Source organism: Abramis brama, assembly GCF_963993115.1.
Source record: "Abramis brama genome assembly, chromosome: 11".
Taxonomy (NCBI): Eukaryota; Metazoa; Chordata; class Actinopteri; order Cypriniformes; family Leuciscidae; genus Abramis; species Abramis brama.
In genome coordinates, this window is record NC_139973.1 from 35981844 (window position 1) to 36007916 (window position 26073).

At 37.1% G+C, this 26073-nt stretch overlaps 1 protein-coding gene across 2 annotated transcripts; it reads left to right on the plus strand.

Moving 5' to 3' along the window:
- Nucleotides 1-681: 681 nt before the first annotated feature.
- ccdc85al (coiled-coil domain containing 85A, like) lies at nt 682-25851 on the plus strand. 2 transcript variants are annotated; one of them, XM_084129732.1, is made up of 5 exons: nt 775-1449; nt 2381-3380; nt 20489-20546; nt 23343-23379; nt 24654-25851. In XM_084129732.1, exons 1-5 carry the CDS (start codon nt 1219-1221, stop codon nt 24657-24659), a joined length of 1332 nt encoding a protein of 443 aa, XP_083985858.1. In that variant the 5' UTR covers nt 775-1218; the 3' UTR covers nt 24660-25851. The 2 variants fall into 2 exon arrangements, with proteins under 2 accessions (XP_083985859.1, XP_083985858.1); XM_084129733.1 differs by lacking the exon at nt 23343-23379 and having other exon boundaries at nt 682-1449.
- Nucleotides 25852-26073: the final 222 nt, after the last annotated feature.

The window sequence follows — 26073 nt, forward strand, 5'->3', positions numbered from 1 at the left end:
GTGTAATTTAATATGGTTTTATTCAGAGTATAACATTAGGTCAAGGGGAAAAACGTCACTGAATGCTAAATAAAAAAGCTGTTATCTTTCAGGTGATATAATAAATATTATAATATTATTAAGTAGGCTAATATCTGTCTCAGAGGCAAGTGTAGCCTATATGAATGGGGTTTTTAATGTACAAATCAGCTTTGAAAACACACTCTAAAAACTGAAACTATGATGTACTCAGTTTTTAGTGAAACAGTTTTACACTTAAAAATATTCCGTGAAATTGATAAAATATAGCCTACATCGAATTGAGTAAATGTAAAATGAAGTTGACCTAAATAGCTAAGTTTGGTAACATGACAAATAAAACTTAGTAGTTAAGGCAATTCAAATATTTAAGAAAACCATTTAAAAGCTAATATTTATGAATAATGTGAACTTTCTTCATTTGAATCCACATGTTTTGGTATGTCCAACAACAACTCAAACAATCACTTAATCCAGAGATTGTATTAAGGTATAGCGAAGTTTATTATTGTGATATACAGCCGCAGAATTATTTTATAGAGTGCACTGAATGTACTAAAAAAAGGCAAAAAATGTTAGCCTATTCATCTGTAGTACCTCAATGTGTCCATAGATGGCGCATAGATACAATCTTAAATGCAAGTTTCACCACAGCATCACTTCACAACTCACACACACACAAACATAGACGACACACGCACTGAGTGTGTGTGTGTGTGTGTGTGTTTGTATGAGAGAGAGAGAGAGAGAGAGAGAGAGAGAGAGAGAGAGAGAGAGAGAGAGAGTCGCTGCAGTCACGCTCATTTCTCCGGAGCTCAGGCTGAGGATGCTGCCGTCTCTCCATGAGGATGGTGAAGCGCGCAGAGGCAGACGGAGGCGAGCGCATCGGGCCGCCTGAAAACACCCACATATCCCCTGCTATCCGATACCGTCACTTTTCTAAACTTACAAGAACTATGAATAGGAGTCGATGCTGAATCATCCGCGCGCACTTGTTCTGTATGCCGCCCTTCCTTCTCCTCGTCAGCTGCATCAGCTGTTGCTTTGGGAAAAAGTCGAGGCGACTCCCACTCTAAGGGCATCGGATACGGGCATCACTCCACGATGCGTCCTCTGTCTCCCTGACTCCTCCTAACAGCCTGCCTCATTAATATTTGATCAGCACCTGGTACCACATGCAGTAGCGGCTCACCTCTTCTGATGGAGCAATCTCTTCAAGCACAGCCTGGATCTAAGGCGTCAGAAAGTCCAGCAGAAGAAATCACCAACCTCACGGACGAAGAGCTCCTCCAATGGAGCAAAGAGGAGCTGGTGCAGCGACTCCGAAGGTCTGAAGCCGATAAAATTAGCGTCATCCTGGATCACAGTAATCTGATTCGGGAGGTGAACCGCAGCCTCCAGCTGCATCTGAACGAGATCCGAGGGCTGAAGGTGAGCAGATGAGATCATGGGTGTCTGGAGCACACCTGCGCTCATGAGGATGCGCCAGAAACATCATTCTTCCTGTAGGAATAACGCCTTGAATATTTTCTTGCCGTGTTATATTCATAACTTCTGATTAAAACAACTTTGCAAAAATCAAGCTAAGCAATTAGAAACTTCTTAGCCAGACAATAATCCTATTTTCGTTATTTGAGTTTTACATGTGTGTGAGCCTTTTTTCACCTGATTTTAACCATTAATGATGCATAAAATAAACAAAAAATGTATCTATTAACGGAACAGATTCTATATATATATATATATATATATATATATATATATATATATATATATATATAAAACTATCATTATATGATCGAGCTGTCTTATATCAATATGCTGTTATTTGTCTGTGAAACACAACATGTGAATTTTTAAAAGGATTTATTCAGCTTTATTCCATACAATGACAATTTTTATAGTGACCATATGTCAAGCTCCATAATAATAGTCCATACAACTCTATATTGTACAGCGCTATATTTTAAAGCCATATCTTAGTTGTCATTCACTACAAAAATTTTGAAGCTCTGAAAATCTTAGTTCATCAAGTTCAATCATCACTCATGCAAAAAATGCCATTGCTTCTCATGTGTGTCAGGTGAACTATTGCTTTAATTGAACTCAGGTAGATGTTTGGCAAATGTGGCACGTAAGACGATCATACCTTTAGACTGTTCTATCTTAGATGAATGATGGACTTTGCTTGAACAAACCCTTTCAACCACACTTCCAAACTTTAGTCTCATAATGAATGATTAAATCAGAGTTTGTGTGGTCTCAAAATGTCCATATCTTTTATTCTTTGTCTTTAAATCAAAACATTTTATGTAAAAACTCTCTGTAAAAACAATTTTTTGTGTTCCCTATAATGCCGAAGGAGGTAAACCAGAAGCTGCAGGATGACAATCGGGAACTGCGAGACCTGTGCTGTTTCCTGGACGATGATCGGCAGAAGGGCAAGCGAGTGTCGCGTGAGTGGCAGCGTCTGGGCCGCTTCAGTGCCAGCGTCATGCGTAAGGATGTGGCGCTGTACCTTCAGAAGCTGACAGAACTAGAGCGCAAGCAGGAGGAGGTCATTCGGGAGAACCTGGAGCTGAGGGAACTTTGTCTGCTGATAGACGAAGACAAAGGTGGCAGCGGAGGGGAAGGAGTCCAAGGTGTGGCGGGGTCCATTGGATGTCGCAATTCCATTGACAGCCAGAGTGGGCTCCTGGTACCTGGCTTGCTGCGGGACGTTGGGGATGGAAGCAGCACTTCTAGCGCCGGGAGTGCCGACAGCTCCGAACATCCACACCATAAGCAGCCACAGCCGCCGTCTAGCGGAGGAACTGGGAATAAAAGCCCGGATCTCCAGAAGTCTCGCCCTGGGAAGAGAGGGGAAGGAGATCGCGGGGAGATCTCCAGCCCTGACCCTCCTGTCCGACACAGAAGCACCAGCCTGGAGTATCCCTTCATTCTGCCCCAGCCCTGCCGACCTCGCTGTGGCTCCATATCTGTGCCTGACCATCGGCTGATTAGAGGGCTAAGTCCAGAAAAGTACGGTCGATCTCTGGGCCACCGGAGTCCGGAGACTCATCCGAAGCACCATCTGGCTACAGGGCAGCCCATGAGTCCCGAGCTCTACATTCAGAGGCACAGGGGAAGCTTAGGAGGTGGGCCTGGGAGTCCAGAGTCTAGACACGTGCTGCTAGGAACGTCAGAGTTCCTCCATGACAAAAGCAAGCTGGGAGGAAGTAGTCCAGAGATGCTGAGGCACCAGTACAGCATGAGCCCTGAGCATGGGAAGTTTGGCAGCCCTGGTAGAGAGACGTCACCTCGTAGACTGGCAGGAGACGAGCTGTCGCCACATCATCGGAGCCTTTACAATGGTGTGAATGGTGGGTCTGACTTGACACATATATGAAATTAAATGACATTGAAGGTGTGCTGTTATGCCTGAGAAATATTTATCCTTTTCTATCTTTATCCTATTTTCACCCAGCTTAGTATTTGCCAATAAGTAAAATATTATATGTTCCGATAAATGACATAACGAGAAACATAGAGCATCACGAGATCCGATCAAAGCATTTGCACGTTCTTATGCTGCCTTCATGTGCTATTAGAAATGTCCTACTTCTCACTTCTGAAGTCTTTATCACGAGTTCATCACGTTCAGTTGCTTTATTGTCGAAAAGAATAGGAATCGTGGAGGATGGCACGTTGATTCTTGCCTAATTCTTGGGGAAATCTTATTAAAGCCAAAAATGTATAGAAGATAAATAAAATGTAGCATCCCTTTTGTTGGCAACCATCTAAACATTCCCCGTATCTAGATCAGGATTGTCCAGTCCTGCTTCTGGAGGGACACTGCATGTCCTGTAGAGTTTAATCAAGCACTTGTAAAATAGAATATTATTAATATACATAAGTACACATGACTGCAATTGAAAGAGAAAGCAATATAGATGTAGGAAAGTAGGAAAAAACAAATCAAATTTAACAGTCACTACAGCAATGGGTCTCTCCTCTGCTATTTTTTTAAAGTTTAAAGTTTATGGCTCACCCAACTCTGAAACTTAGGTATAAAAATTATCTCTGAGATTCCCAATCGTAAATATGACTTGAGAGGCTGTTCATGACCCATTTCATTCCGATAGCACATGAAGGCGGCATAAGACACAACATAAAATCAGAAGAACACTTTTTTTGTCACCTGTTGCTGTCGTTGAGGTCTATACAGTTTCCTTCAGACTAGCCTGCAACCCACAGTCAGATTGCCACTGACTCATCCAACTTAAAACAGTTAGTTATTTTTACAAAGACACCAGACCTATGCCTGGTATAATTGAGAATCAAACCAAAGCAAGTGGACACAGTGTGTTAGACTTCCCCATTCAGACAATGCCCTATTTTGCCTCATTTCTGATGCACATTTCTGTGCAAAGTTACAAACACATAGCCCTATAGTATACAAAAATATTCCATAGCACGATATTAGTATGTTAATTACCATGGTTTATGTCCAAAAAGCATAATTAGCATTAGCATTAGCAAAAAACATCACAAAGATCTTGCTAATAGGCTACTATGGTGCTTTTTTTATAACTAACACAAACACCTCAGCACACATAGAAAAATAATATAGGCTATTAAAATGCTAACAAGCAAAACGCTATGTCTGAAATCGCATACTGTCTGAGTAGATACTGCATTTGTTAAACTTACTTTGCGACTGTTACAAAAGTATGTTCTATATAGTATGAACGTTTGTAGTATGAATGAATGATGTACATCCACCATGTTGGCTTTGTCATGTGACCAACCGTGTCGCTTCACTACCATCTGGGTACTTTTCACCTACTGTTAATACTATGTATTCGGACAATCGGACTCACTATGCTGTACTGTTTTTCGTGTACTAAGGTAGTAGGCATATTCAGACAGCTAGTGTCTTGTCTTTTTGCAGCTTTACGGAAGTTCTTTATGAAATCGTTAGATTATGGGATGAAAGATTTAATGACCCCACATGATTTAAAAAAAAAAAACACACACACACAAATGCATATAACTTAGTTTATAAGAAATGGTGCAAATCAAAAGCGTTAGGCAGCTATATCCCACAGCTGCAGATAACGATTTCTACAGGAGAACATGCTGAGTAACCTATAGTTCACACCACCCATAAAACACTCACCTCAAGGTGAAAGATGTGACTCACTTAGCATTCATTAGCTTCAAGAAATGCCCCCTTAAGATGAAATAAGGACCACGAAAGATCAGATGGATGTCCTCATTTAAATAACTCAAAATACCAAAGAACTTCTTTAGCTGACTCTTTACATTGTTGAATTAGCTTCCCTCATCTTTACAGATGAGATTTATTTGTTACGTTTAAGATGGAACCTCCCTGATGGAGAAATAGCATTCTGTCACTTGACAAGGTCAAAATCAAATCAATAATAGTCGTTGAAAGATATTAGCTTTACAAATTGCAAAGAACCATAAGAATGCCTTTCAGCTAAGCACTAACAATGAAAGGTAATTGCTAACAAGATGACTGTTGTTGTCGGATGCTGTGGTTTCAGCATGTCCTGCGTGTCTGTAATGCTGCTGTAGACATTTGTCACTGTCACAGGCTGTTCTGGTGTTGGTCCCAAAGGGAAAACCATGGTCCACTGACCCCATACACATCCATATCATCCCTATCTTCCCCAGGACAACCCTAATGCTGCTCTGAAATGCTCTGTGGTGTTGATGAACTAATTGAGTATTTGTAAAGTAATGTGTTTTCAAGGGATATTTTACCACAAAAATGAAACTCTATCAACATTTACTCACCATCATGTCATTTCAAACCTTCTGTAGAACATGAACAAAATGCTATTTTTTTGTCCATACAGTGAAAGTCAATAGATTCCAATGTAGTTTGGACCCTAATGTTCTACAAAATATCTTATTTTGTTTCACAAATGAAAGAAATGCATAGGCCTACAAGTTTGAAATGACATGAGGATGAGTCTTCTTTAGCATCTGTGTTTATTGCATACACTTACAAAAATAAGTATGCTTCATGTTCATTTTATGAAGTATACTTAAGGAAAGTTCAAGTATATTTTTAAGTATACTTTATGTAGTAAGTATACTAATATCAATGTACTGTACTTGTAAGTGTACTGTTTCAGTACTACTTGGGACTAAATTGGCCCACTTTTTAGTGTATAAAAGTATACTTTTAAGTAGCCTACATTAAGTGTACCAGTAGTAAACTTTGAGTACAACTAGTTTATATGTTTTTCGTTTGTACTGCAACTACTACAAGTGACCATACGGATAGTGTACTAGTTAAATACTTGTAGCACATTTTTAGTTTATGAATGTACACTTGTTTAGTAGTTTTATACTTAAGTTTTCTTTAAGTGAACATAATATCATATTTGTATATAAATTTTGCACTTTAATTATACTACTATGTTCTTATTTAGGTATTTTTTTTAAATACTTGGAATATACCTTTAATTGTACTTTAAGTCTTTCCATTTTAAATGTTCGGGAACTCATGTGCCCCGAAATCACGAGATAATAAATAATAATTTCCACTGTAATTTAAATAATTAGATACATATAATTTCGTAGTAAAAACATAAAGTGTTGCACATTTTATTGGTGCAAAGATGAGTATGGTATGTGTAGGCCTATTTTGTACAACATTTGCAACTGTTTTAATCACTTAAAGGTGCAGTGTGTAATTTTTAGCGGCATCTAGTGGTGAGGTTTGCGAATTGCAAACAGTCAGTCACTCACTGCCTATCCTTCAAATTGCAAACTCTAAGGAGAAGCTACGGTAGCCGACGCAGGATTGGAAGATGTCGTCGTCTGAGTCTGAGTCAGCAGAGAGTAGCAAGTCAAGCAATGAGGTTTCTTTATATTATATTTTATATTAAATTAATTATTCAGTAAAACCACATGTTATTGCAATTGTTATTTTTACTTGTTCATCGTGTTAGTCTTTTATTCACTGACTTTACCATAGCTTGTTTCCATGCTAGTTAGTATAAGATAAGAGCTATGGATAAGAGCATCAAAGCAGCTGGTAAGGTGAAATAGCTAACGTTACGATGTCCGAGGCGTCATTCAGACAGCATGTTTTTCTCCACGTTTGCAGAGTCAGGGACAACCTGAGTATTCTGCTGCGTCTTTTTCTGCTGCTTCTCATTCAAGTTAGTGACGAAACGCGCTCTGTAGCGCTGTTTGTTCGCTGTCGGCTACGGTAGAAACATGACGTCACGATATGTCGACCTTCATAGAAGGGGGTGCCCGCGGTTATGTAGATATAAATTACTCATTCTAAGGTAATAAAAACATAACGGTTCATTAAGTAAGGTCTTTATACACCACTGAAAACATAGTTATGGATCTTATATTGCATTTCTGTCAATAGATCAATAGAAATATCACACATTGCACCTTTAATTAGAAGCACCACAATTTTAAATGTGTGTCTTCTGTTAGTTACATAGCGACTAACAGACATGTAGAAGTTTATTTTAAAATGCAAAGTATTGAAAATATAATAAATAAAAGCTCTGTAAACACTTGCATTTTTTGCAAGACTATAAGTGTGTCCCATCGAGGAATCAAACGTTCTACACACACTTGCAGTCTTTACGCCTACTTGAACACTTGGGCCAAATAGAGGAAATACGTCATGATGTAGACAAGTGGGCAAGTGCAAAGTCCGCAAGTGTGGGTATTTGGACAAGGCATATCACTTGTTTCCGCTTCTTCTTCACCTGTGTTTTGATCGGGAGATTCTGTACTGTTTTTAAAGGTGCCTTGTGTCAAAAAAAATAAATTCATACTCCACATTCCATACCAGATGGGGGCAGTATACCTCCAGAAAGTGAGTTGGTCTACTCTAGAGTATGAATGTGACATCTTCAAGCTTCTCCCCTTCACCTTTACCAGTGAATATGTTCATATTCGTTTTGTTCATATTACATTTTTATTGTTAGTTTGAATTACATTAATTTGACAGACAGCATTCGCTGATGTTGACCAAGCTAGCGCCAACATAACCAGAGCTGCCAACTCTCACGCATTCACCGTGAGACTCACGCAATTGACACTTTTCACACGCTCTCACGCCACACGTCCATTTTCTCACGCACAGAAAAATCGCGAAGCAAAGAGGACACGGAGACCGACAGACTAGACAGAGCAGGTTAGTTATGATATAAAAAAATCTCAGCTCTCAGATTCTGTCAATTTTATTATGCAATTCAAACAATAAATACCGTTTTGGCGCTTGTAAATGTTACACGACAGATCCCTAGCGCACGTGAACCGATCATCTCTGCTAGCTAATAGTAAAAAAACACGAACACTGTTGAAAGATACAGTAGGCTACAACTTACCAAAATGTATTCATCATACATAATATCGACCAATCAGTGTTTTTTATCAGCGTGAAGAGGTCAATAACACAGTTGGAGAACAATTATGTCAGATTTACCTCAGGAAAGCCATTTAATAAACATAATAGGTCACGTAGTTGGCAAGAAAAAAAGAGCTATAGAGATTGTGCTATATATGTGTACTATTACAATACTATATGTACGTTATATATACGTTTATCGAACAGCCTTCGATACATTTCTATGTTATAACTTGCCGAAAAAACTACACAAACATATAAAACAATCTTCTAATGAAATACTAACAGCATCTTACTTACCAATCCAAAAGAAATGTTGCAAGTTCGGAGTCGAACCTCATTTCTTTCATGTCCATTAGTTGTCTCCAGCGATGGAAAGCAGTGCCAATGTTTACTCTGGTTCTGTTCCTTTTTTTATCAGATTTTATTTGAATGTAGTAGTGGGCTGTACTTTCCACACGATTGACATCAGGTTCAAGTACGCCCACAAGCCGTGCGAGTTATTCGTGTATTGCATGTTTGACTGGTGTTTATGTTGCCCGCATACCACCTCCCATGGCCGAAACTGGTATTACGACACCTGTCGGGCCGTGGCTAGTAATGCTAATGCTAATAGGCTCTATGCACGATCGCTTCCGCGTTTTGTCTCAGCCCGCCCAGTTACATCCGGTGCTGCGTCAGAAGCCGTTTTTGCATTAGGTGGAGATAATGGCAAATTACACTCGCTGTTTACAAGAACTTCCAGCGGTTAACGTGAATGATGTTAACAATATTGTGAGGCAGTTAACTGTCACACATATGAATAAGAAAGAGAAGTTCTTTAAATTATAAATTTCGAGCTACATCAACAACTTTGAGGGTGAGTATTCTCTCATATCGCGCGAAATCCGACTAGCGAATCAGTTTCTAAAATCGTTGTCTCCGTTTCTGAGAAAATGAATTTTATTAAAGTGAATTGTCCTATAGAATGCGCTATGCGGAAGTAAAGACGCCGGCTGAGATCCTACCGGAAATACGTCAGCAGCGTTCGTGCATAGAGCCTATTCAGGTTGATATCTCTGCAGCACTATAACTTGTCATTTTTTTAATGACATCATCGCCCTTATTTCTTCTCATTCTTTTGATGCGTGTAGCTCATTTTTTGGATATTTTTACCTCAATTCTGACACATGGCACCTTTAAAGATGTGTAATAGCGCCCCCCTACCATATAACAGTGAAAACATGGATAGCCGGAAAATTCAGTCAATGGCGGTGAAAGAGTATTTGTAGTAATGCTGTATGTAAAACTATGTGGAAAAAGTTTTTAATAGGTTTTTAATTTTAACTCAATTTAAATACATCTCGTTCAAATGATTGAGTACAAGTACGTAGACCTTTTTGTCACTTAAAGGGTTAGTTCACCCAAAAATGAAAATTCTGTCAGTAATTACTCACCCTCATGTTGTTCCAACCCCGTAAGACCTTCGCTCATCTTCGGAACACAAATTAAGATATTTTTGATTAAATCTGAGAGCTGGCTCACTCCTCCATAGGCTTCTAAGACACTATAACTTGCTGGTCCAGAAAATGTATTAAAGACATCGTTAATATAGTCCAAGTGACTACAGTGGCTCAATCTTAAGTTTATAAAGCGACACACAGACGCACTGCGCTATTACACTACGTGAAAAAACTCGAGGCCCAGAGAGAAGGAAATGAATAGTGGAATAAAGTCGTTATTTTTGTTTGTTTTTTTGCGCACAAAAAGTATTCTTGTCGCTTTATAAACTTAAGATTGAGCCACTGTAGTCACTTGGACTATATTAACGATGTCTTTAATACATTTTCTGGGCCAGCAAGTTATAATGTCTTAGAAGCCTATGGAGGAGTGATCCAGCTCTCAGATTTAATCAAAAATATCTTAATTTGTGTTCCGAAGATGAACGAAGGTCTTACGGGGTTGGAACAACATGAGGGTGAGTAATTACTGACAGAATTTTCATTTTTGGGTGAACTAACCCTTTAAGTGCAATTTTAAGTATATTTCTGAGAAGTACATAAAAAGTAGACTGAAAGCATACTTTCTTATTTCTAGTTTAAAAGAAATATACTAAGTGCACACTTGAATAAACCTCTTTTTTGTAAGGGTAGATAACAAGGATACTGTTCTGACATCTGTATTTGTTGAAGTGCCCTGTCAGTGACTACTTTTATAGAGAATCTATCAGCATTGTCAGCATTTACTGTTGCAGTCACGGTGCCCAGGCAGCCAATGTTATTTATTTATTTATTTATTTATTTTTGAACTCAGTGGTAGCTGAAGTGAATATAAACTGAACGTTTGAGTTATATCACAGTTATATCACAGTTTAACCATGATTATATAACAAAACGTGACATAAGAGCTTTGGTTGTCTATACTGAGTGTGTTGCAGTGTTAGCAGTCACTACAACTAGTATTTGTTGTGGGATTTAAACTTGTGCGTAGATGTAGACTAGGGATGTATGATGTTGAAGCTCTGGATAATCCTGTAAGAGGTTTTCAGAGAATTATTATTTTTTCTGCTTTCTTAGCATGTGGCTCTTATTCAAAAAGCCAAATCACATGATTATAAACATCACAGTGATTTAGTCAACAAAAGTTCAGATGAACGAGCATCTAAATAACAGCGTCACAATACAATCCCTCTGCATATTTGGCTGAAATCCTGCATGAAAACAAGCACCTCTTGACTTCCTCAGAACTAATCTTAATACCATCGTGCTGCTAGTTTTCTTTTTCTTTCAGGGAGGCTTCATTTTGCATGGGAATCACGTTATACAGTAGCTAATGCTGTCAGCTCATGCCGGAAATGTGGTGGTTTTGGATTTCACATGAAAGCTGTTTTCATAGAGGCAGTACGTGGCCACACTGATCTGGCCATGTCTGTCAATATCCAGCTTTATGCTGAAGAAAACGTGTCTTGAACGTCACTAAACACTAAAATGAGGGCATTGTTGTATAAGCAGAGAAAAATGGGCACTCTATTCTCTGTTTATCTCTTGGCTCAGATTTGTATTGTGAGCAGATGGATGGACCAAAGTGTTTTTTTTAACAGTACAAGGTTAAATGATTAGTTAACCCAAAAATGAAAATTCCGTCATCATTTACTCACCAACATGTCTTGCCAAAGCTGAATGTCCTGTTTCCTCTGTGGAACAAAACATTTTTAATGATGCCAAGCTTTTCCATCCAATTACAATGAATATGGACTGTACATTAAAGCACTATAAATATAAAAGTAGTCCATGTGACTCATGAACTATATTCCAGGCCTTGTAAAGCCATACAGTAGCATTGTGTGATTGTGACAGAAGGTTGACTTTTACTGATAATCATCGAGTCAGTAAACTCATAAACCAAATCATGGTTAGAAATAAAGGTTCCAAAAGGGGATTTTTCACAACCATTTTGGGGTCCAAATAACCTTTTACTGAACAATTCTTAAAATAACCATTTCTGTCTTTGTGTCAAGAACATTTCTAAATTTAAAGAACCTTTTTTACACTATAAAGAACCTTTTGTGGAATGGAAAGGTTCCATGGATGTTAAAGATTCTTCATAGATGCCAATAAAGAACCTTTATTTTTAAGACTAAATTTATGAACAAAATTAACTCGTTTAACAAAAAGATCCTGAATTTGTTCTTAAATCAGACATTGTTACTTCTCTCATAAACCAAATGACTATTATTTTTTCTTTTTTAGCATGTTAAATCACATTAAACATTCTGGTCTACGCTTCTCTTCTTAAAAACTCAGTGGAAATTTTGAAACTCTTGAGCATGTGAGATTTCTTTCTCAGCTTTCACTTCAGTTTGAACCATGGCAAATCTGAGACCTTCCTAATACCACAGATAAGGGTTTTAAAGAGGAGACAAAGCGGCCATTACACAACTTCTGAAAAACAAGCCATTTCCCGATAATACAGAAGTCAGACCTCTTCAGACTCAAACTCTCCAGTCCCCAGGGAAGCCTGTGGTTTAGGCAGACCTGTATCTCAATTGCTGTGTGTGTGTAGGTGTGTGTTAGTGTGAGCATGAATGCTGTTGTGTGCGCTTCTCCGTGACCTTGGGAGATACCCCCTTCTGACTCCAGCTCTAAATTTAGCCCTGAAGCTGAGACTTTCTCTGTGTTTACCTCCCCACATACAGTAGGCAAATACCTTTCCCCTACTTCCATTAACACACAGTCTTACAGGTGTCCTGCTGAATCATTTTTTATTTTATTTTATTATTAAATCATACTCTAAAAACGTCTTGTAAACTGAAGTCTAATTTTTATTTATTATTATTTTTATTTATTTTATTTTAATAAAGCTTTGTACATTTTACACTTTTAACAAATTACTGTATATATGCATTTTATTTTTATTTTATTTATTGTATTTTATTCTTTTATTTTATTTTAGTAAAATGTACACTAACAAAAGTCTTGTATACCAAAGCCTTTAGTTTTTATTCCACTTTATTTTATTTTATTTTCATAAAGTTTACACTTTTTTTTACCTATATATATGTATGACTGAAGGCTACATTTTAGTTTTTTATGCTATTTAATTTTAATAACATTTTAGTTTTACAGTTTTTAACAAATTACTATAGGCTATATATATGCATTTTATTTTAGTCTTATTTAGTTTAATTTAGTCAAATTTACACTAACAAAATTCTTGTATACTTAAGCCTACATTTTAGTTTTTATTTTATATTATTATAATTCAATTTTAGAAAAGTTGAATAAGATTTAGTGAAGTTTACACTTTTTAACAAATTACTGTATGTATTTTGTTTTATTTTTTATTATTTTATGTTATTTTTTTAAATGTTATTTTAGTAAAAGGTTTACTAACAAAATTATTGTATACTAAAGGCTGCATTAGATTTAGATTTTTATGTTATTTTATTTTAATACAATTTTAGTACAGTTTACACTCTACAGTAAATTACAGTATATACGTATTTTTTATTTTATTTAAAATGTATTTATTTATTATATTTTGGGACTCAGTTACAAAAATAAATAAATAGACAATAACAAATCATCTGTGTTCAACAGAAATATCAGTTACAAAGTGATAAAAATATGTAAATACTGGGAAAAAAAAATCTAAATAAGGAACTGATCACATGTGAAATTTATTGAATGATATGTGGCCTCCTTGTCCCCTTAGCAGTGTTTGACCGGTGCACAAAATGCTATAGAGGAATAGGCTTACATATAGGCAGTGGCATGGTTTAAGCAGATAAACTGAACAAAAACAGAATCTGGCAAGTGAGAAAATGTCCTATAATTCTTGCCCTGTGCGCCATATTTGAGTATTTATATTTCCCCAAGAAAGAATATTACAGTGAGCTCTTAGTCACGGGTCCCCTAATGGATTTTCATGGCGAGCTCAGCTTAGAGTGTTGAGTCATGGCTTTGTGTGAGGATTGTGCATTTCACAAAAAAACAAAACAAACCCTGCTTTGCATTTTTTTCTCCACATATTATTTTTTTTTTGCACTAGCATTACTAAATGTAATTGCAAAAATAAATGTGTTCTAACAGGTTTCCGAAACTCTGCAACATATTTAATGACATTTCAGTGAGTTTAAATGGTCATTTTAAAAAGCTTGACAATAGCCAGAAAGAATGAATTAATGCTTTTGATTTTGTGTAATATGTGTGGGATTAAGACAACAAACTCTGCGCTACAATGGATCCCGCATCCGTGTGAAGCGGCTGAGCTGACCATGACTCTGCCTGAAGGGATATGGGTTAACACTGTCATGCACAAATGTGCAGTGAGCTTCATTAGGCGATGACCTTCAGTTAGCATGCTCTGTGAGGGGCATTGTGGGTATTCTTTGGATGATACAGTATGACAGCATTTAAAGGCATTATTTTAGTGTGTTTAAAGGTGCTGGAAGCTGTTGAACCGCACGCCATCAGCAAACCCGAACAGACAAAATGATTGACAGCCAGAGAGCATTTCTGATTTTTTTTCTGCAGGTTCCCTGAATCTTTTATTTGTATTTTTTATTTTGCTGGTTACAGAGTCTATGGGTCTTATTTTAATGATCTGAAACGCAAGTATCAAACGCGAAACGCAACAGGCGTATAATAATTTGAGTAAATGTGTAAGCTAGATTTTTGCCTATTTTTGCACATCTTCATGGACAACATAATGATTTCCCTCGTGTGGTAATATTTTTCCTTGTAATTATGAATGGTTTGCAAAAATGGGAACTGCTGCCAGCTGCTGCTGTCTGTGTAGATGAGAGAAGCAACTGTATGCGCGTTGTGCACACGCTACATATGGCCAAGCATGCGCCCTTAATAATGCGCCACTGACTTTAGACTAGGTTTTTCCTGGTCTGTGGCGGAATTGTTTTCTGAAACTGCAAAATAGCACCAGGGAACGTTTGCGCTGGAACACGCCTCTTCTTTTCGCTGAACCGCGCCCGGGAGTGCAAGTTCATTCCCTAATTTACCGACGTGCGTCTGTGGAGGGAAAAGTCCGCTGTGCGTCGAGTGCAAAATAGGAATGATACATGCGTCGGTGTACAAAGTCAATTGCGCTGGGTGCAAGATAGGGCCCTATGTCTTTATTATGTCTTGCAGCATAAAATCATTTTTTTTTTTTTTTGACTAAAATTTGATTTGAGTTGATTTTAATATTAATTTTTTTAATTTTATTTTTTATTTGCAACAAGAAGACTTGTGCAGATGCTGCATGCTTTTTGTTTTTTGCATTATCTATTGCTAAAGTCTGCTAAAAATCTGATCTGGCAACATATAACTTTCAGTTTTTAGTCTACGAAATTAGATTAAAGACAAAAAAAATAAAAAATCATGTTTCCTCTGCAGTGTGAACAAAGCCCAAGGCTGTCAGAGAGGTGATTATTTCAATGATATCTTTTAGGTAGTAAGACATTTTATACATGCTATTAAAAATATTTGCATGAGCTGTATTATTATAGGACAGAATCTACAACTAGTAGTGCAGATGTGTGAAAATAATAAACTGACAACATAAAAGACAACATCTGTGTTTGTTTAGGCAGATTTATTAAACTACTTGGAATTACAAATATGATGCAGGCAGATGTCCTTGTGTGACAGAGGGGATCATGGAAAAGAAATGTGAACATTTACATAATGGCAATGTTTACAGACTCCTATTTAATTATTACTTCCAAACAATTCAGAGGAGAGCAAGTAGATGCTCTTCTCATCGATAAGAGAATTTTTTGGCCTCATTCCATGTCAGAGCTTAAGCGTTCCCATGATCTCTGAAAATATAGGACATTCTCCTGTAATCCCTGTTTTACGATAATGGAAATGTGTAAGTCTTTCTGCGTTTGTGGTAGCTGTGTGTGTGTGTGTGTGTGTGTGTGTCTGTTATAGATATAGGAGAAAAAGAAGGAGATTTTCATCTTGACACAAGTTTTGAACCTGCACAAATATGAAATCACACATCTTGACCTTCGCACCACCTCTCTCAGGATAGACTGTATCTGACAGATCTGAGTCGCCCCACATGGCATAAATATCTGACCATGAGCTTTCAGGGCAAATTGAATGTTGTAAGCCACCAGCCAAGAAGCACTGTGACATTATAAAAGCCTACACAATGCAATTTTAATATTCAAGCTCAAGAGCTAAACTCATGCTTAGACAATTATTATAATGTAAAGCCTACTATGATTGTTAATGTTAATGGTGGATACAACAAGAGATTTGGATCTCCTGCCACATTTCAAATGACTGATCTAAGGCCCTGTTTATACCTGGTATTTGGTCGATCAGATCACAAGTAGACGAGGGAGACACATTCCCGTTTAGCTACACCTGGTATTTTAATCTGTCTCTTTCACACACTTTCAACCACTTCTGTCCTGATTTCTTTGAGAGGATGGTCTATGGGAGGGTAAATGAATGGGTTTTTCTGTAAGTGGTCGAAAATGGACAAGCTCAAAACGTTTTAGATCCCGTTATCACCTGTATTTAACGTCATCCACTTGTGATCCGATCGACCAAAATGCATCTTAATACCAGGTGTAAACAGGGCCTATGAATTCAATAATCCAAATGAAAGAACTGTCTTTTAACCCTATACAGTATCAGATTAGTCGCCATACTGTCGTAAAGATCTCACTGATTTGCACTACAAGCTATCAGAATTTAATGTTACTTTTTGGTGCAGCAACTGCACCAAATTGCATATTTTTGCTCAGTTTGGCCTCTGAATAAAATTCAGGTGTTTTTTCCTCCACAAGTGTGAGCACCATATTCTCCTATATCATAAGACACTTTCCACCGTCTGGCCGAACGGTTCTAGGAACGGTAAGGAACAGTTCAGAGACTGAGGGTTGTCTGTAGGAAATAAGAGACTCCCAACATAAATTGTTGCCCTCTCAGCGCCTGAGCAGTTATTTTCTCTTTTTAAGGTTTAGTTGCACACTGGAGACCACACTGTTTTACTGAGCTCGGCAAGACTAAACCAACTATAAACCTGTCTGCTTTTCCCAAATGCCACCCCATCAAACACACACACACACACACACACACACACACACACACACACACACACACACACACACACACACACACACACACACACACACACACACACACACACACACACACACACACACACACATAGTGACAACCTTTGGGCTGAGAAACCTCACACTGTGGAGGGTGTAATCTGCCAGAATAAGAACATACGCTAAGATATTATTCACAGTGTCATGTCTACATTCTCAGACTTCTTTATGAGTAAAATCTGACATGCAACATATACAGCGGTGAAGTAAATACTACAGAAAAAAAACAATGTAATTTACATGAAAAAGTTAGTTCAGGCAAGATAAAAAAAAAACTAAGTAAATTCTATATTAGCACTCAATTCAAGCGTGTAGAAATGAAAGCATAAATATCAACGTTATAAAATGAAGTAACTCAACTTTTCTGATACTGGTGTTCCCATCATGCACTGGGCCTTGAATAATTAATGAGGTTGATTTTTCACTGTTTTCCAGCTCTATTTACACTGTTTTATCATTGCTTTTTTTGTTAGGATTAGTAACTTGCCATATTGTGACATTTGGAGTTCATTTTCTACTCAAAATGACATTCAAACACAAAAACATTCCATTAAATGTTACCGTCATTGTGTATTGTCTACCAAGTATTGAGGTCTCTGCGTTCACGTAGTGCGCAACTTTTGAAATGTAGATATGGTGTTTCACACAATATCTATTGTATTATTTACTTATATGTTTCTAAGTAAAGCATATATTTTAAAAGTGTGGTTTAATTCAATGTTATATTGTTTGAGTGAAATGTATTGCAAAGGAAACTTCAACTAAATAGATATTACTCAACCTTTTACTAGCCAAGTTAAAATTACTTATTTTCTTTGTTACTTTCACTTAACTTAGTTAAGTAGAGGTTACTTAATTCCATATGTGAAATTTACTAAAAAAAAATTGTACAAAAACTTGCCAAAGAAAAATTAAAAGTTTTTTTTTCAGTGTATGAGCACTGTTTCATTGGCAGGCTAATCTGGGGATATCCAGCTTTCCTGCACTCTGACTGTTCAAAGTCATTCGATATTCATTCAGATAGAGTGACGGCACATCCATTCTGCCTGAGCTCGCCTCCATTAAGCCGGCATCAATAGTGCTCTATGTTTCATTCACCGCTTCAGTTTTTCATCTCGTTATCATATTTGCTTCAGGCGTGCGATTGCAGTCGGCCATTAAAGATTCATGCCAGTCGTGGACTTCTAAGAAACACTTTAAGAGGTTTTAACAGACATCCTGACCGGTTTACCCGCCAACATGACAACGTGAAGCAGATAAAGCATGAAACAGTGCAGAAACAACCGAGAACGCAAACTAAATCTGATGTCCATGGGAGCTTTGATCAAACAGCAGATAATAAGAACGACAAAGTGGTTTAGGAATCTGCTCCACAAATGCTCAAAGAATGATCAAGGATAAGCATCCAATCAATATTTGGTGATGAAACAAATCAAAAAGCAAGGATTCCCAGTATCACGCAATCATGAATGAGATTTCCATCCATTGAAGCACAAGATGCTCTTTGGAACAATCTCAAATCATGCTGGATAACATGATCATCAGGATTTGCTGTCATTAAAGTTGGCATGAAATAAAAATTCAGTTATTTTAAAATGTTCTTGTTACACATGTGACATGTACAGTAGTTACTGTAGTAATAACTATAAATTATGTTACCTGCAACTAATCCTAAGCCAAACCTAATCCTAAACCTAACCCTTTTGGAAGTACGTGTAGTTTTATCAACACTTGAATGTGGTTAAGTTTCATAAAAAAGCATCATTTTGAGCAAAAAACGGAGAAAATCATGTTTTTGTCTAAGACTACAGATCGCGTTTAGAACTATAATAAAAACACAGATGGAGTAGATTGAGTCCATCAACATACCTAATGGTTTCACAGTCCTATAGCTCGTCCTGTGTCAACATTTCATTAAGTAACATTAGGCAGTTTTGATTTATATGCTGTTTAATGTTGATGATCGCGTTATTTTACATATGCATCTGCTTATATTTGCAATCGCTTGTTTCTGCTTTTTCTTCACGTCTTGATCTGGAGATTCTGTACTTTTTCAGTAGATGCCTAATAGCGCCCCCTACCGTATAACAGTGAAAACACGGAAAGCCGGAAAATTCCGTCAATGGCAAGGAAGAAGTTAATTATTACTACTCAGTACCTAAATGTATACTGTAACAGGGACACCTTAAAATAAAGTGTCACCAAAATTCATTAAAAATCTAATTTCATTTTATTGTGAAAAATTCACCCATGCATATTGCTTCATTTCTGAAAATATGTTTTGACCTTGTAATTTTTTATCAAAATTATCTTCTGGTGAAAACAGACTTGCAGGACTTCTACACTCATGTAGTCCACTTAAACTTAAGTATTGTACTTAAGTTTAAGTCCACTTAAATATATATATATTTTTTTCTTTTCTTTTCTTTTCTTTTCTTTTCTTTTCTTTTCTTTTCTTTTCTTTTCTGATAATCTGTTTCACTTGAATGTACATCACAATATGAAAGAAAAGATCTGTTGCTACTTCCGTTTCATCGCAACTTTAAGCAAAATGGTCCAATTTACCAATAATATGAAATACCGTTCTTGTTGCTTAACTGTTCCATTCCGTGCTGATCCGGCCCAGCTGATGAGGATATGGTTTAATTTTCCACTGTGGGACTGATAACGGAGCTCTTTGGAATGTAATACAAATGTGTCAGTCATTGCCTTGTCAAGAGTTTACAGACAATTTGAGATGTAAATAGCGACCTCGTAATGTAGGATAAGATATTTCTATTAATTAGGCTACACTATTAACTTTCGTTAACTTCGCTCAAATAGCGCAAACCACATCACATTACCAACACCTCTGTTGACCAGCCAAATCCAAATTAGTTACATTTTGTGTCTGCTGCTGAGGAGTGCATTAGGAGGGTATTAACACAATGTTATAATTCATCAGAAGTACAACAGCAATCGCCCACTTTTTCCAGCTGCGTTTGTTCCGGAAATATTTTTCTCCCTTTATTTTCATTATAGGCATTTCTTCTTCAATAAACAGCCATGAAATAAACCAACCAGCTCCAAGACAAATCACAAAAATTACAACCTTAGATTCATAGCAAAAAAGTATAGGCTTATGAAACCTGAATATGAAAAAGTTATATAAAAGTCTTTTACAAGGGTCTCAATCCCATGAAACATTGTGAATGATGTAACAGCAGTACAATATAAAACTTCAACAGATGGGTGATAAAGGTAAAATCTATATTTTCAATGTATTGCAAAATATTGGATTTTTTCTTTTAATGGTAACAGTGTGGCCTCTGCAGAAGCATATATCATTGCTGAACAATCTCTAAGCTTTTGGTAGGTCTGTCTTGGAAGGTTTACAGGCTATCATTAAAAATAAAGAAAATGGGCTTTGTACTTCCAGACACTAAAATTCACAAAATTCTTTTTTATCTTCACAGCTTTGATATCAGCAGGATGTTGCAGCAACAACTGCAGGAACGTGAAGCTCTGGGACAGGTGAGTTCTGCTTCAATGTCTCTGTTCCAAACCCTAGTGAGCTGCCTACCTAGACAGCATTTTTAGGCATCACTGGTATGCTCCTGTTTATTCCAAAACAGTAGGCAGCTAAATTATGCTGCCTTATAAGAAACCTTATTTTGACCAAGGCAGCATTGTATGTACCCTTTGCTGATGGAAGTATGAAAAAAAGGTTGATAGCAAATACAAATTATTCAAAGTATAAATAGAAAAATGTCAAATGTACCAGTCATTAAAAATAAACTATTCTACCCAATATTTATGTGTCAAATTGGTCATTTAGCAACATTCTAAAGTCAAGCTCTACTAAGATTAATAGTGAGCACTTGTCAAGACAGTGTTGCTATTATTAAAGTCCCCCTGTAGCCAATAATTTTATCCCTTAAAACACATCTTTTTGTTTTAAGGGATTAAAACACATCACCAAAATGACATTTTGAAACATTTTTTTTCCTTGAAAAAAAAATTCTTCATGCCTTAGAATAGTTTGAATGTAACTCTACACCCTTGCCTCATTTAGTAGTGGAGGTTCTATGAATATGCTAATTAGCCCCGCCTCCACTCACTCACAGCAGCTCAGAGATCCACTCGTTGACGATCCACTCAGTTTTTGAGACCGTCTGTGGTTCATTGCAGTTTTAAGGAGAAAATACTCAGCAATGGTACTGAGTAATCAATTTACACATAGTTTGTCTTAAAGCATATTAAAAACACAACACAGACATATAAACAATATAAAAAACTTGATTTTTTACCACAGGGAGACTTTAACTAAAGCTAAAACCATTTAAAATCGTTTTTGTTGACTGTAAAGCTGAAATATTCCACGAAAAGCTTAAACTACCTTGGTAACTATAACCGAAATAAAATACGTTTAAGTTGAAGTACTAAAAATGACAAAAACACATTACAAAAAAAAAAAAAACTAAATCTTACACTAAAATTTAAATGAGAACTAGAAAATATAAAAATAAAAGCTAATTCAAAATATTGATATATATACTAAAATAATTCTGATTCACAGCTTATTCTAGCCAAGAACGGTTTAATTAGAAAGGAAGAAACTGACTGACTGATCGACGTCGTTTGACAAACTAAACCAGTGATGACACAATAACAGACTGACATTGAAAAAACAAAACAATTCTAATTGTTCTACAGGTCTACAGAAAACACTGTAAAGAAAGAGAATCTTAAAAATGTGATGCTACAAACCTAACAAACTTTGGCAAATCCAGAGACTAGCTCAGTGAAGTGCTCATTATATTAACCAGGTACCTTTTAGGGTGTGTTTACACTTGACAGGTTTGATTAAAACGAACTCTGGTGCGATTGCTCTGTTAGTGCGGTTCATTTGACTAAGTGTGAACACTGCCACCCGAAACCTGGGCCGCACCAAACAAGCGTACCGAGACCGCCGAGAAGATGGGTCTCGATCCGCTTCCAAATGAACTCTGGTGCAGTTTGAATGATATATGAACGCAACACGGACCAAAGACATGTGAACGAACTGTGATGTTGCACAGAACTGTGAGTTCAGTAAAGGCATCAGAACCGCGTCTCCTCGCAGCAGATCTTTGTTTGTGTGTGTGACGGAGGGATTCCTGCCACTGTTTTCACTCCTTCACACATTTTATAAGTTCTTCACAAGTTCTCATCTGGTCAAAATATGATCATATGTCGGCTACGCACATACAATGAACGCATTTAGCACAGCACTAGAGCATTGTTTTGGATGTTCGGTAAGCTACGTCTCAAACTATACGTAATAAAAGCAAATCAGGTTGTGAGCATATCCCTATGCCTTTAGGTTCTATATCTTTTTGTTCGGTGTTAAAATGCCAATGTGAATGCCAAGCGGACCAGGACTAAATTTTGTTGGTCAGGACCAAACGAACCAAGTGAACCAAACTACAAGTGTGAACACACCCTTAAACACGATTTTGCTTCCTGGCAGACCGACCTGTTCACCCCGACTCCCAGAAGTTGCAAAGTTGTCAAGAGTTCTGTCTGATCTGATTTTCTGAAGTGCTTTCCAGTTTTGTGTGCAATATGCATGAACAGACTGTACTGTCTGAGGCTAAGACTAATGGGGTTGCTGCCTGTATAGAACATTTCAATTGTCATTTCAGGTAGAAAGCTGTTAATGTAGAGAGAATCCAGTGAGGTGTGAGAATCCCAAGTGTCACCATGATCCATGCATGTATGCTTCCTTATGTGTATGAACGGTAGAGGTGACCCTTTCTATCTGTGATCTCGTAAAGCTGCCCAGCAGGGGCAGAAAATGGCTTTGTTAATATTTAATAGCTCAAAGGCAGACATTTATCCTTAGGTTTTACTCATCAATCCCATCAAGATTTCACTACAGTCACAGGAATGCTGATTTTTCCCTCCATGATTTTCAATTTCTTGTTGTTTGTGGTAATTAATGCATGGGTGATTTCTGTAATCCTCTTGTAAAACCTGTGATTCTGAATTTTGTCATCATTTACTCACCTTCATGTTAAGGCATCTGTATTATTTTCTTTCCTCTGTTAAACAAAAAATGATATAACTGCTAAGCTCCCCCCAAAAAATCTTCCCCTATGCTGGAGTTCTCAAATATTTTTTTAATGTTTGCATTCAGAAGACTTGAAATATAGAACACAAGGAGTATGGACTACATTTATGGTGCTAGTATGGCGCCTTTTTAAAAATATAAATCACCATCCATTTTACTTGAATGAATAACTGAAGCTCTTCTGAAGATATCTCTTTTTTTTTTTTGTTTCACAGAAGAAAGAAAATAATACAGGGTTGGAACAAAACAGAGGTTAGTATATGATGACACATTTATGGCGAACTATTTGTTTAAAATCGCTTAACAGGCACAGCTTTATGTCCAGTGTTGACATATGCTGGATTCGGAATAGCATACTATTCTTACTATTTCTGCTGTATCTTTATATTGCAGAAAAAGTGTTTTTAAGTGCTTTTAAGAAAAGTGCAAAAATGTCCCATTAAAGGTTTTCCTTCAGAAAAGTACATTTTAAATCATTATGTTTTAATAATCTTTTGTCATGCTTTACAGAAGTACACTTTACACTTTACACTTATTTTGATGTGTTGAATACTAAGGTGAAGTAGGCTATTGATTATAATTTGTGGTTATCAATATTACATTTAAAGTTACTATATTTTAATTGTACTAAATTGCAACTTCATCGTTACAATTGTGTAATTAGAAATATATTTAAAATACATGATACAAGATTCAGTAGAAATGATAATAAGAATCGACATGGAAAAAATCATTAAAATTGGCGATCTCTGAACACATGAATCACTGTCTGATTTTTATCTGATCTCAGATCAGTTTTATAAATTTGTGGAAATTTAATGACACATTTGTATAATTGCATTTAATAGATTACACCTTCAATAAAACATTTGCAATTGGTTTGTAAAATGCATGTTTGGGCACGTTTCCACCAAATCGTTATTTTCTCGCGGCTAGTGAATTTTTCCAATTGTTTTCAATGGTGGCGCCGCATTTTTAAAACGGCAGGTGTCTATTTCATGCTGAAGCGCTGAGAGTTTGTCGTTTTTTAGCAGTCGCCGAGAGTTGAAGAATGTTCAACTTTGGGTAAAACGCTGTCACTTTTTACCCAGCCGTCCAATCACAGTGAAGGAGGGGCGGGACAAATACAACTGACCAACCGTCACATCCTGCTTGTACAACGTCAACAGCGTAAGCATAATGACGGAACAAAATTATTTAAAACAAGAGCTAGAACAAATACTTTACATTTTATTTATTGTTATAGAAACAAACGATTTGTGAAATGAGATACTAATAACACTTCCGCGGATATTCCGTATCATAGCAAGCAAAGCGGGACGTGATTACTGGATGGTTGTGATTTGCTATTGGTGGATTTCATGTGAGCGACAGGTTGTCCCGCCCTCGCACCGGTAAACACGTCATCAGAGAAGAGAAGTCATTGCAAGTGGGAATCAAAGATCATGAGGGCACATTCATTTTGATGTCATGATTTTTACTGCTTTAAATTGTAACCGCTGAAAGTGAAATTTCTGTCTCCACAGTTTTGATGGCTCCTCTTGACCACACCCTTGCTTGGAGGTTTGGGGAGACGCAGGGGCCCCTGGAGCCCCACTCTAACCAGGCAGATATTCCATCCCTTCACCTTGTGTGCGATGGGCCGAGCAGTCTGGCCCCATTCCAGTTGTCATAACAGCAGTTCGCTTTGTGGACCCTATGGTGCAGTCATTTCAAAGGGGACTAGAGCGAGACGCAGGATGTTTTCCCAACCCGTTCTGGTGAAAGAAGACGCTCACACAAACCACAGAAACAGACACACCCACACACCGCTATGAGAATCGAAATGTCTCCTGTGGTTTACAGATGTTTAACAGCACTGCATTTGGGTAATCAAACACTCGAGCCATCCCTCTCTCTATATCGGTGTCTCTCTGTATCATTCTGAGTAGCAATAGGACACATGAAACATGATGCTGTGGCTTCTCTGAAGGTGCTTCCCTGTCCTTGATATTTATTTATGCAGTTTCTTTTCAACCAAAGCTATTTGAAATATCTTTAATGTTCATTTTTCATCCAGACATCTATGAAGGAGTATCAGTGTCATGTTTTCTAGTTTTTCCATATCTTGTTTTTTTTTACATGACTGACACCAGTGCAAGGTGTTCGCGTATGGTTTATGGTCGTCAACGAAAGCAGAATGGACTCTGTATATGTTGTCAGTGACTGAATAACCTCATCAGTGTTTTGCACTGATTCTGTGTGTGTATGTATGCGTGTTTATTGGCTTTATTATTCCTTCCCTAAAAGCTCCTGTATATAAGCTAATGAGGTGTTTCTTTATGTTGTTTTATATACAGAAGTACAGCATAGTATAGTAAATTAATGGATTAGTTTTCTATGCATATAATGACTATTATTTTTGACTTACAGTTATTATTATAACAATAATAATATGAAAATATATCTATGTGCAAAATATTAAAGGATTTTCATTATGTATGCATGCATGGAATTTATTATTTGTTTCACTAATACTAAAGCACAAAGCTTTAATCAGCAATCTGCAGGGGCAGTTAGATTCCCAGGTTGCCAATTTGAGTTTAACCATCCGATCTGTTTTTAAAATCAAACATCTCTCTATATGAAGCAGAGCTCTTTATTGTGCCATAACATCAGTGAGTACTTTATTACAAACCTTTATTTTTGTGTGTCATGAATAAATTCATATTTTCTCAACTGTTATACCATGAATTTTAGAAGCTTTTCGCTTTGGTTTTGAGATCCGGCTTCTGAGCCGACCTCAATCCGCTTCATCATTACTCAAGCAGGGAGGCTCCGGACGGATTTAAGTTTCTGAGCATTTGCCTGTGATGAAATCAATTGATCCTCTTATCGACGACAGAAATGCTGTTTAGATAAGATCTGTGTGGGGTCCCTGTTAAAAAGGCCTTTTATCGTAGATCT

Bases quoted from the DNA above. Each gene is read 5' to 3' on its own strand.
- ccdc85al (XM_084129732.1), top strand. From the start codon at position 1,219: ATGGAGCAATCTCTTCAAGCACAGCCTGGATCTAAGGCGTCAGAAAGT. The intron at 1,450-2,380 runs GTGAGCAGATGA...ATAATGCCGAAG, and splicing joins ACGAGATCCGAGGGCTGAAG to GAGGTAAACCAGAAGCTGCA. The intron at 3,381-20,488 runs GTGGGTCTGACT...TTATCTTCACAG, and splicing joins CCTTTACAATGGTGTGAATG to CTTTGATATCAGCAGGATGT.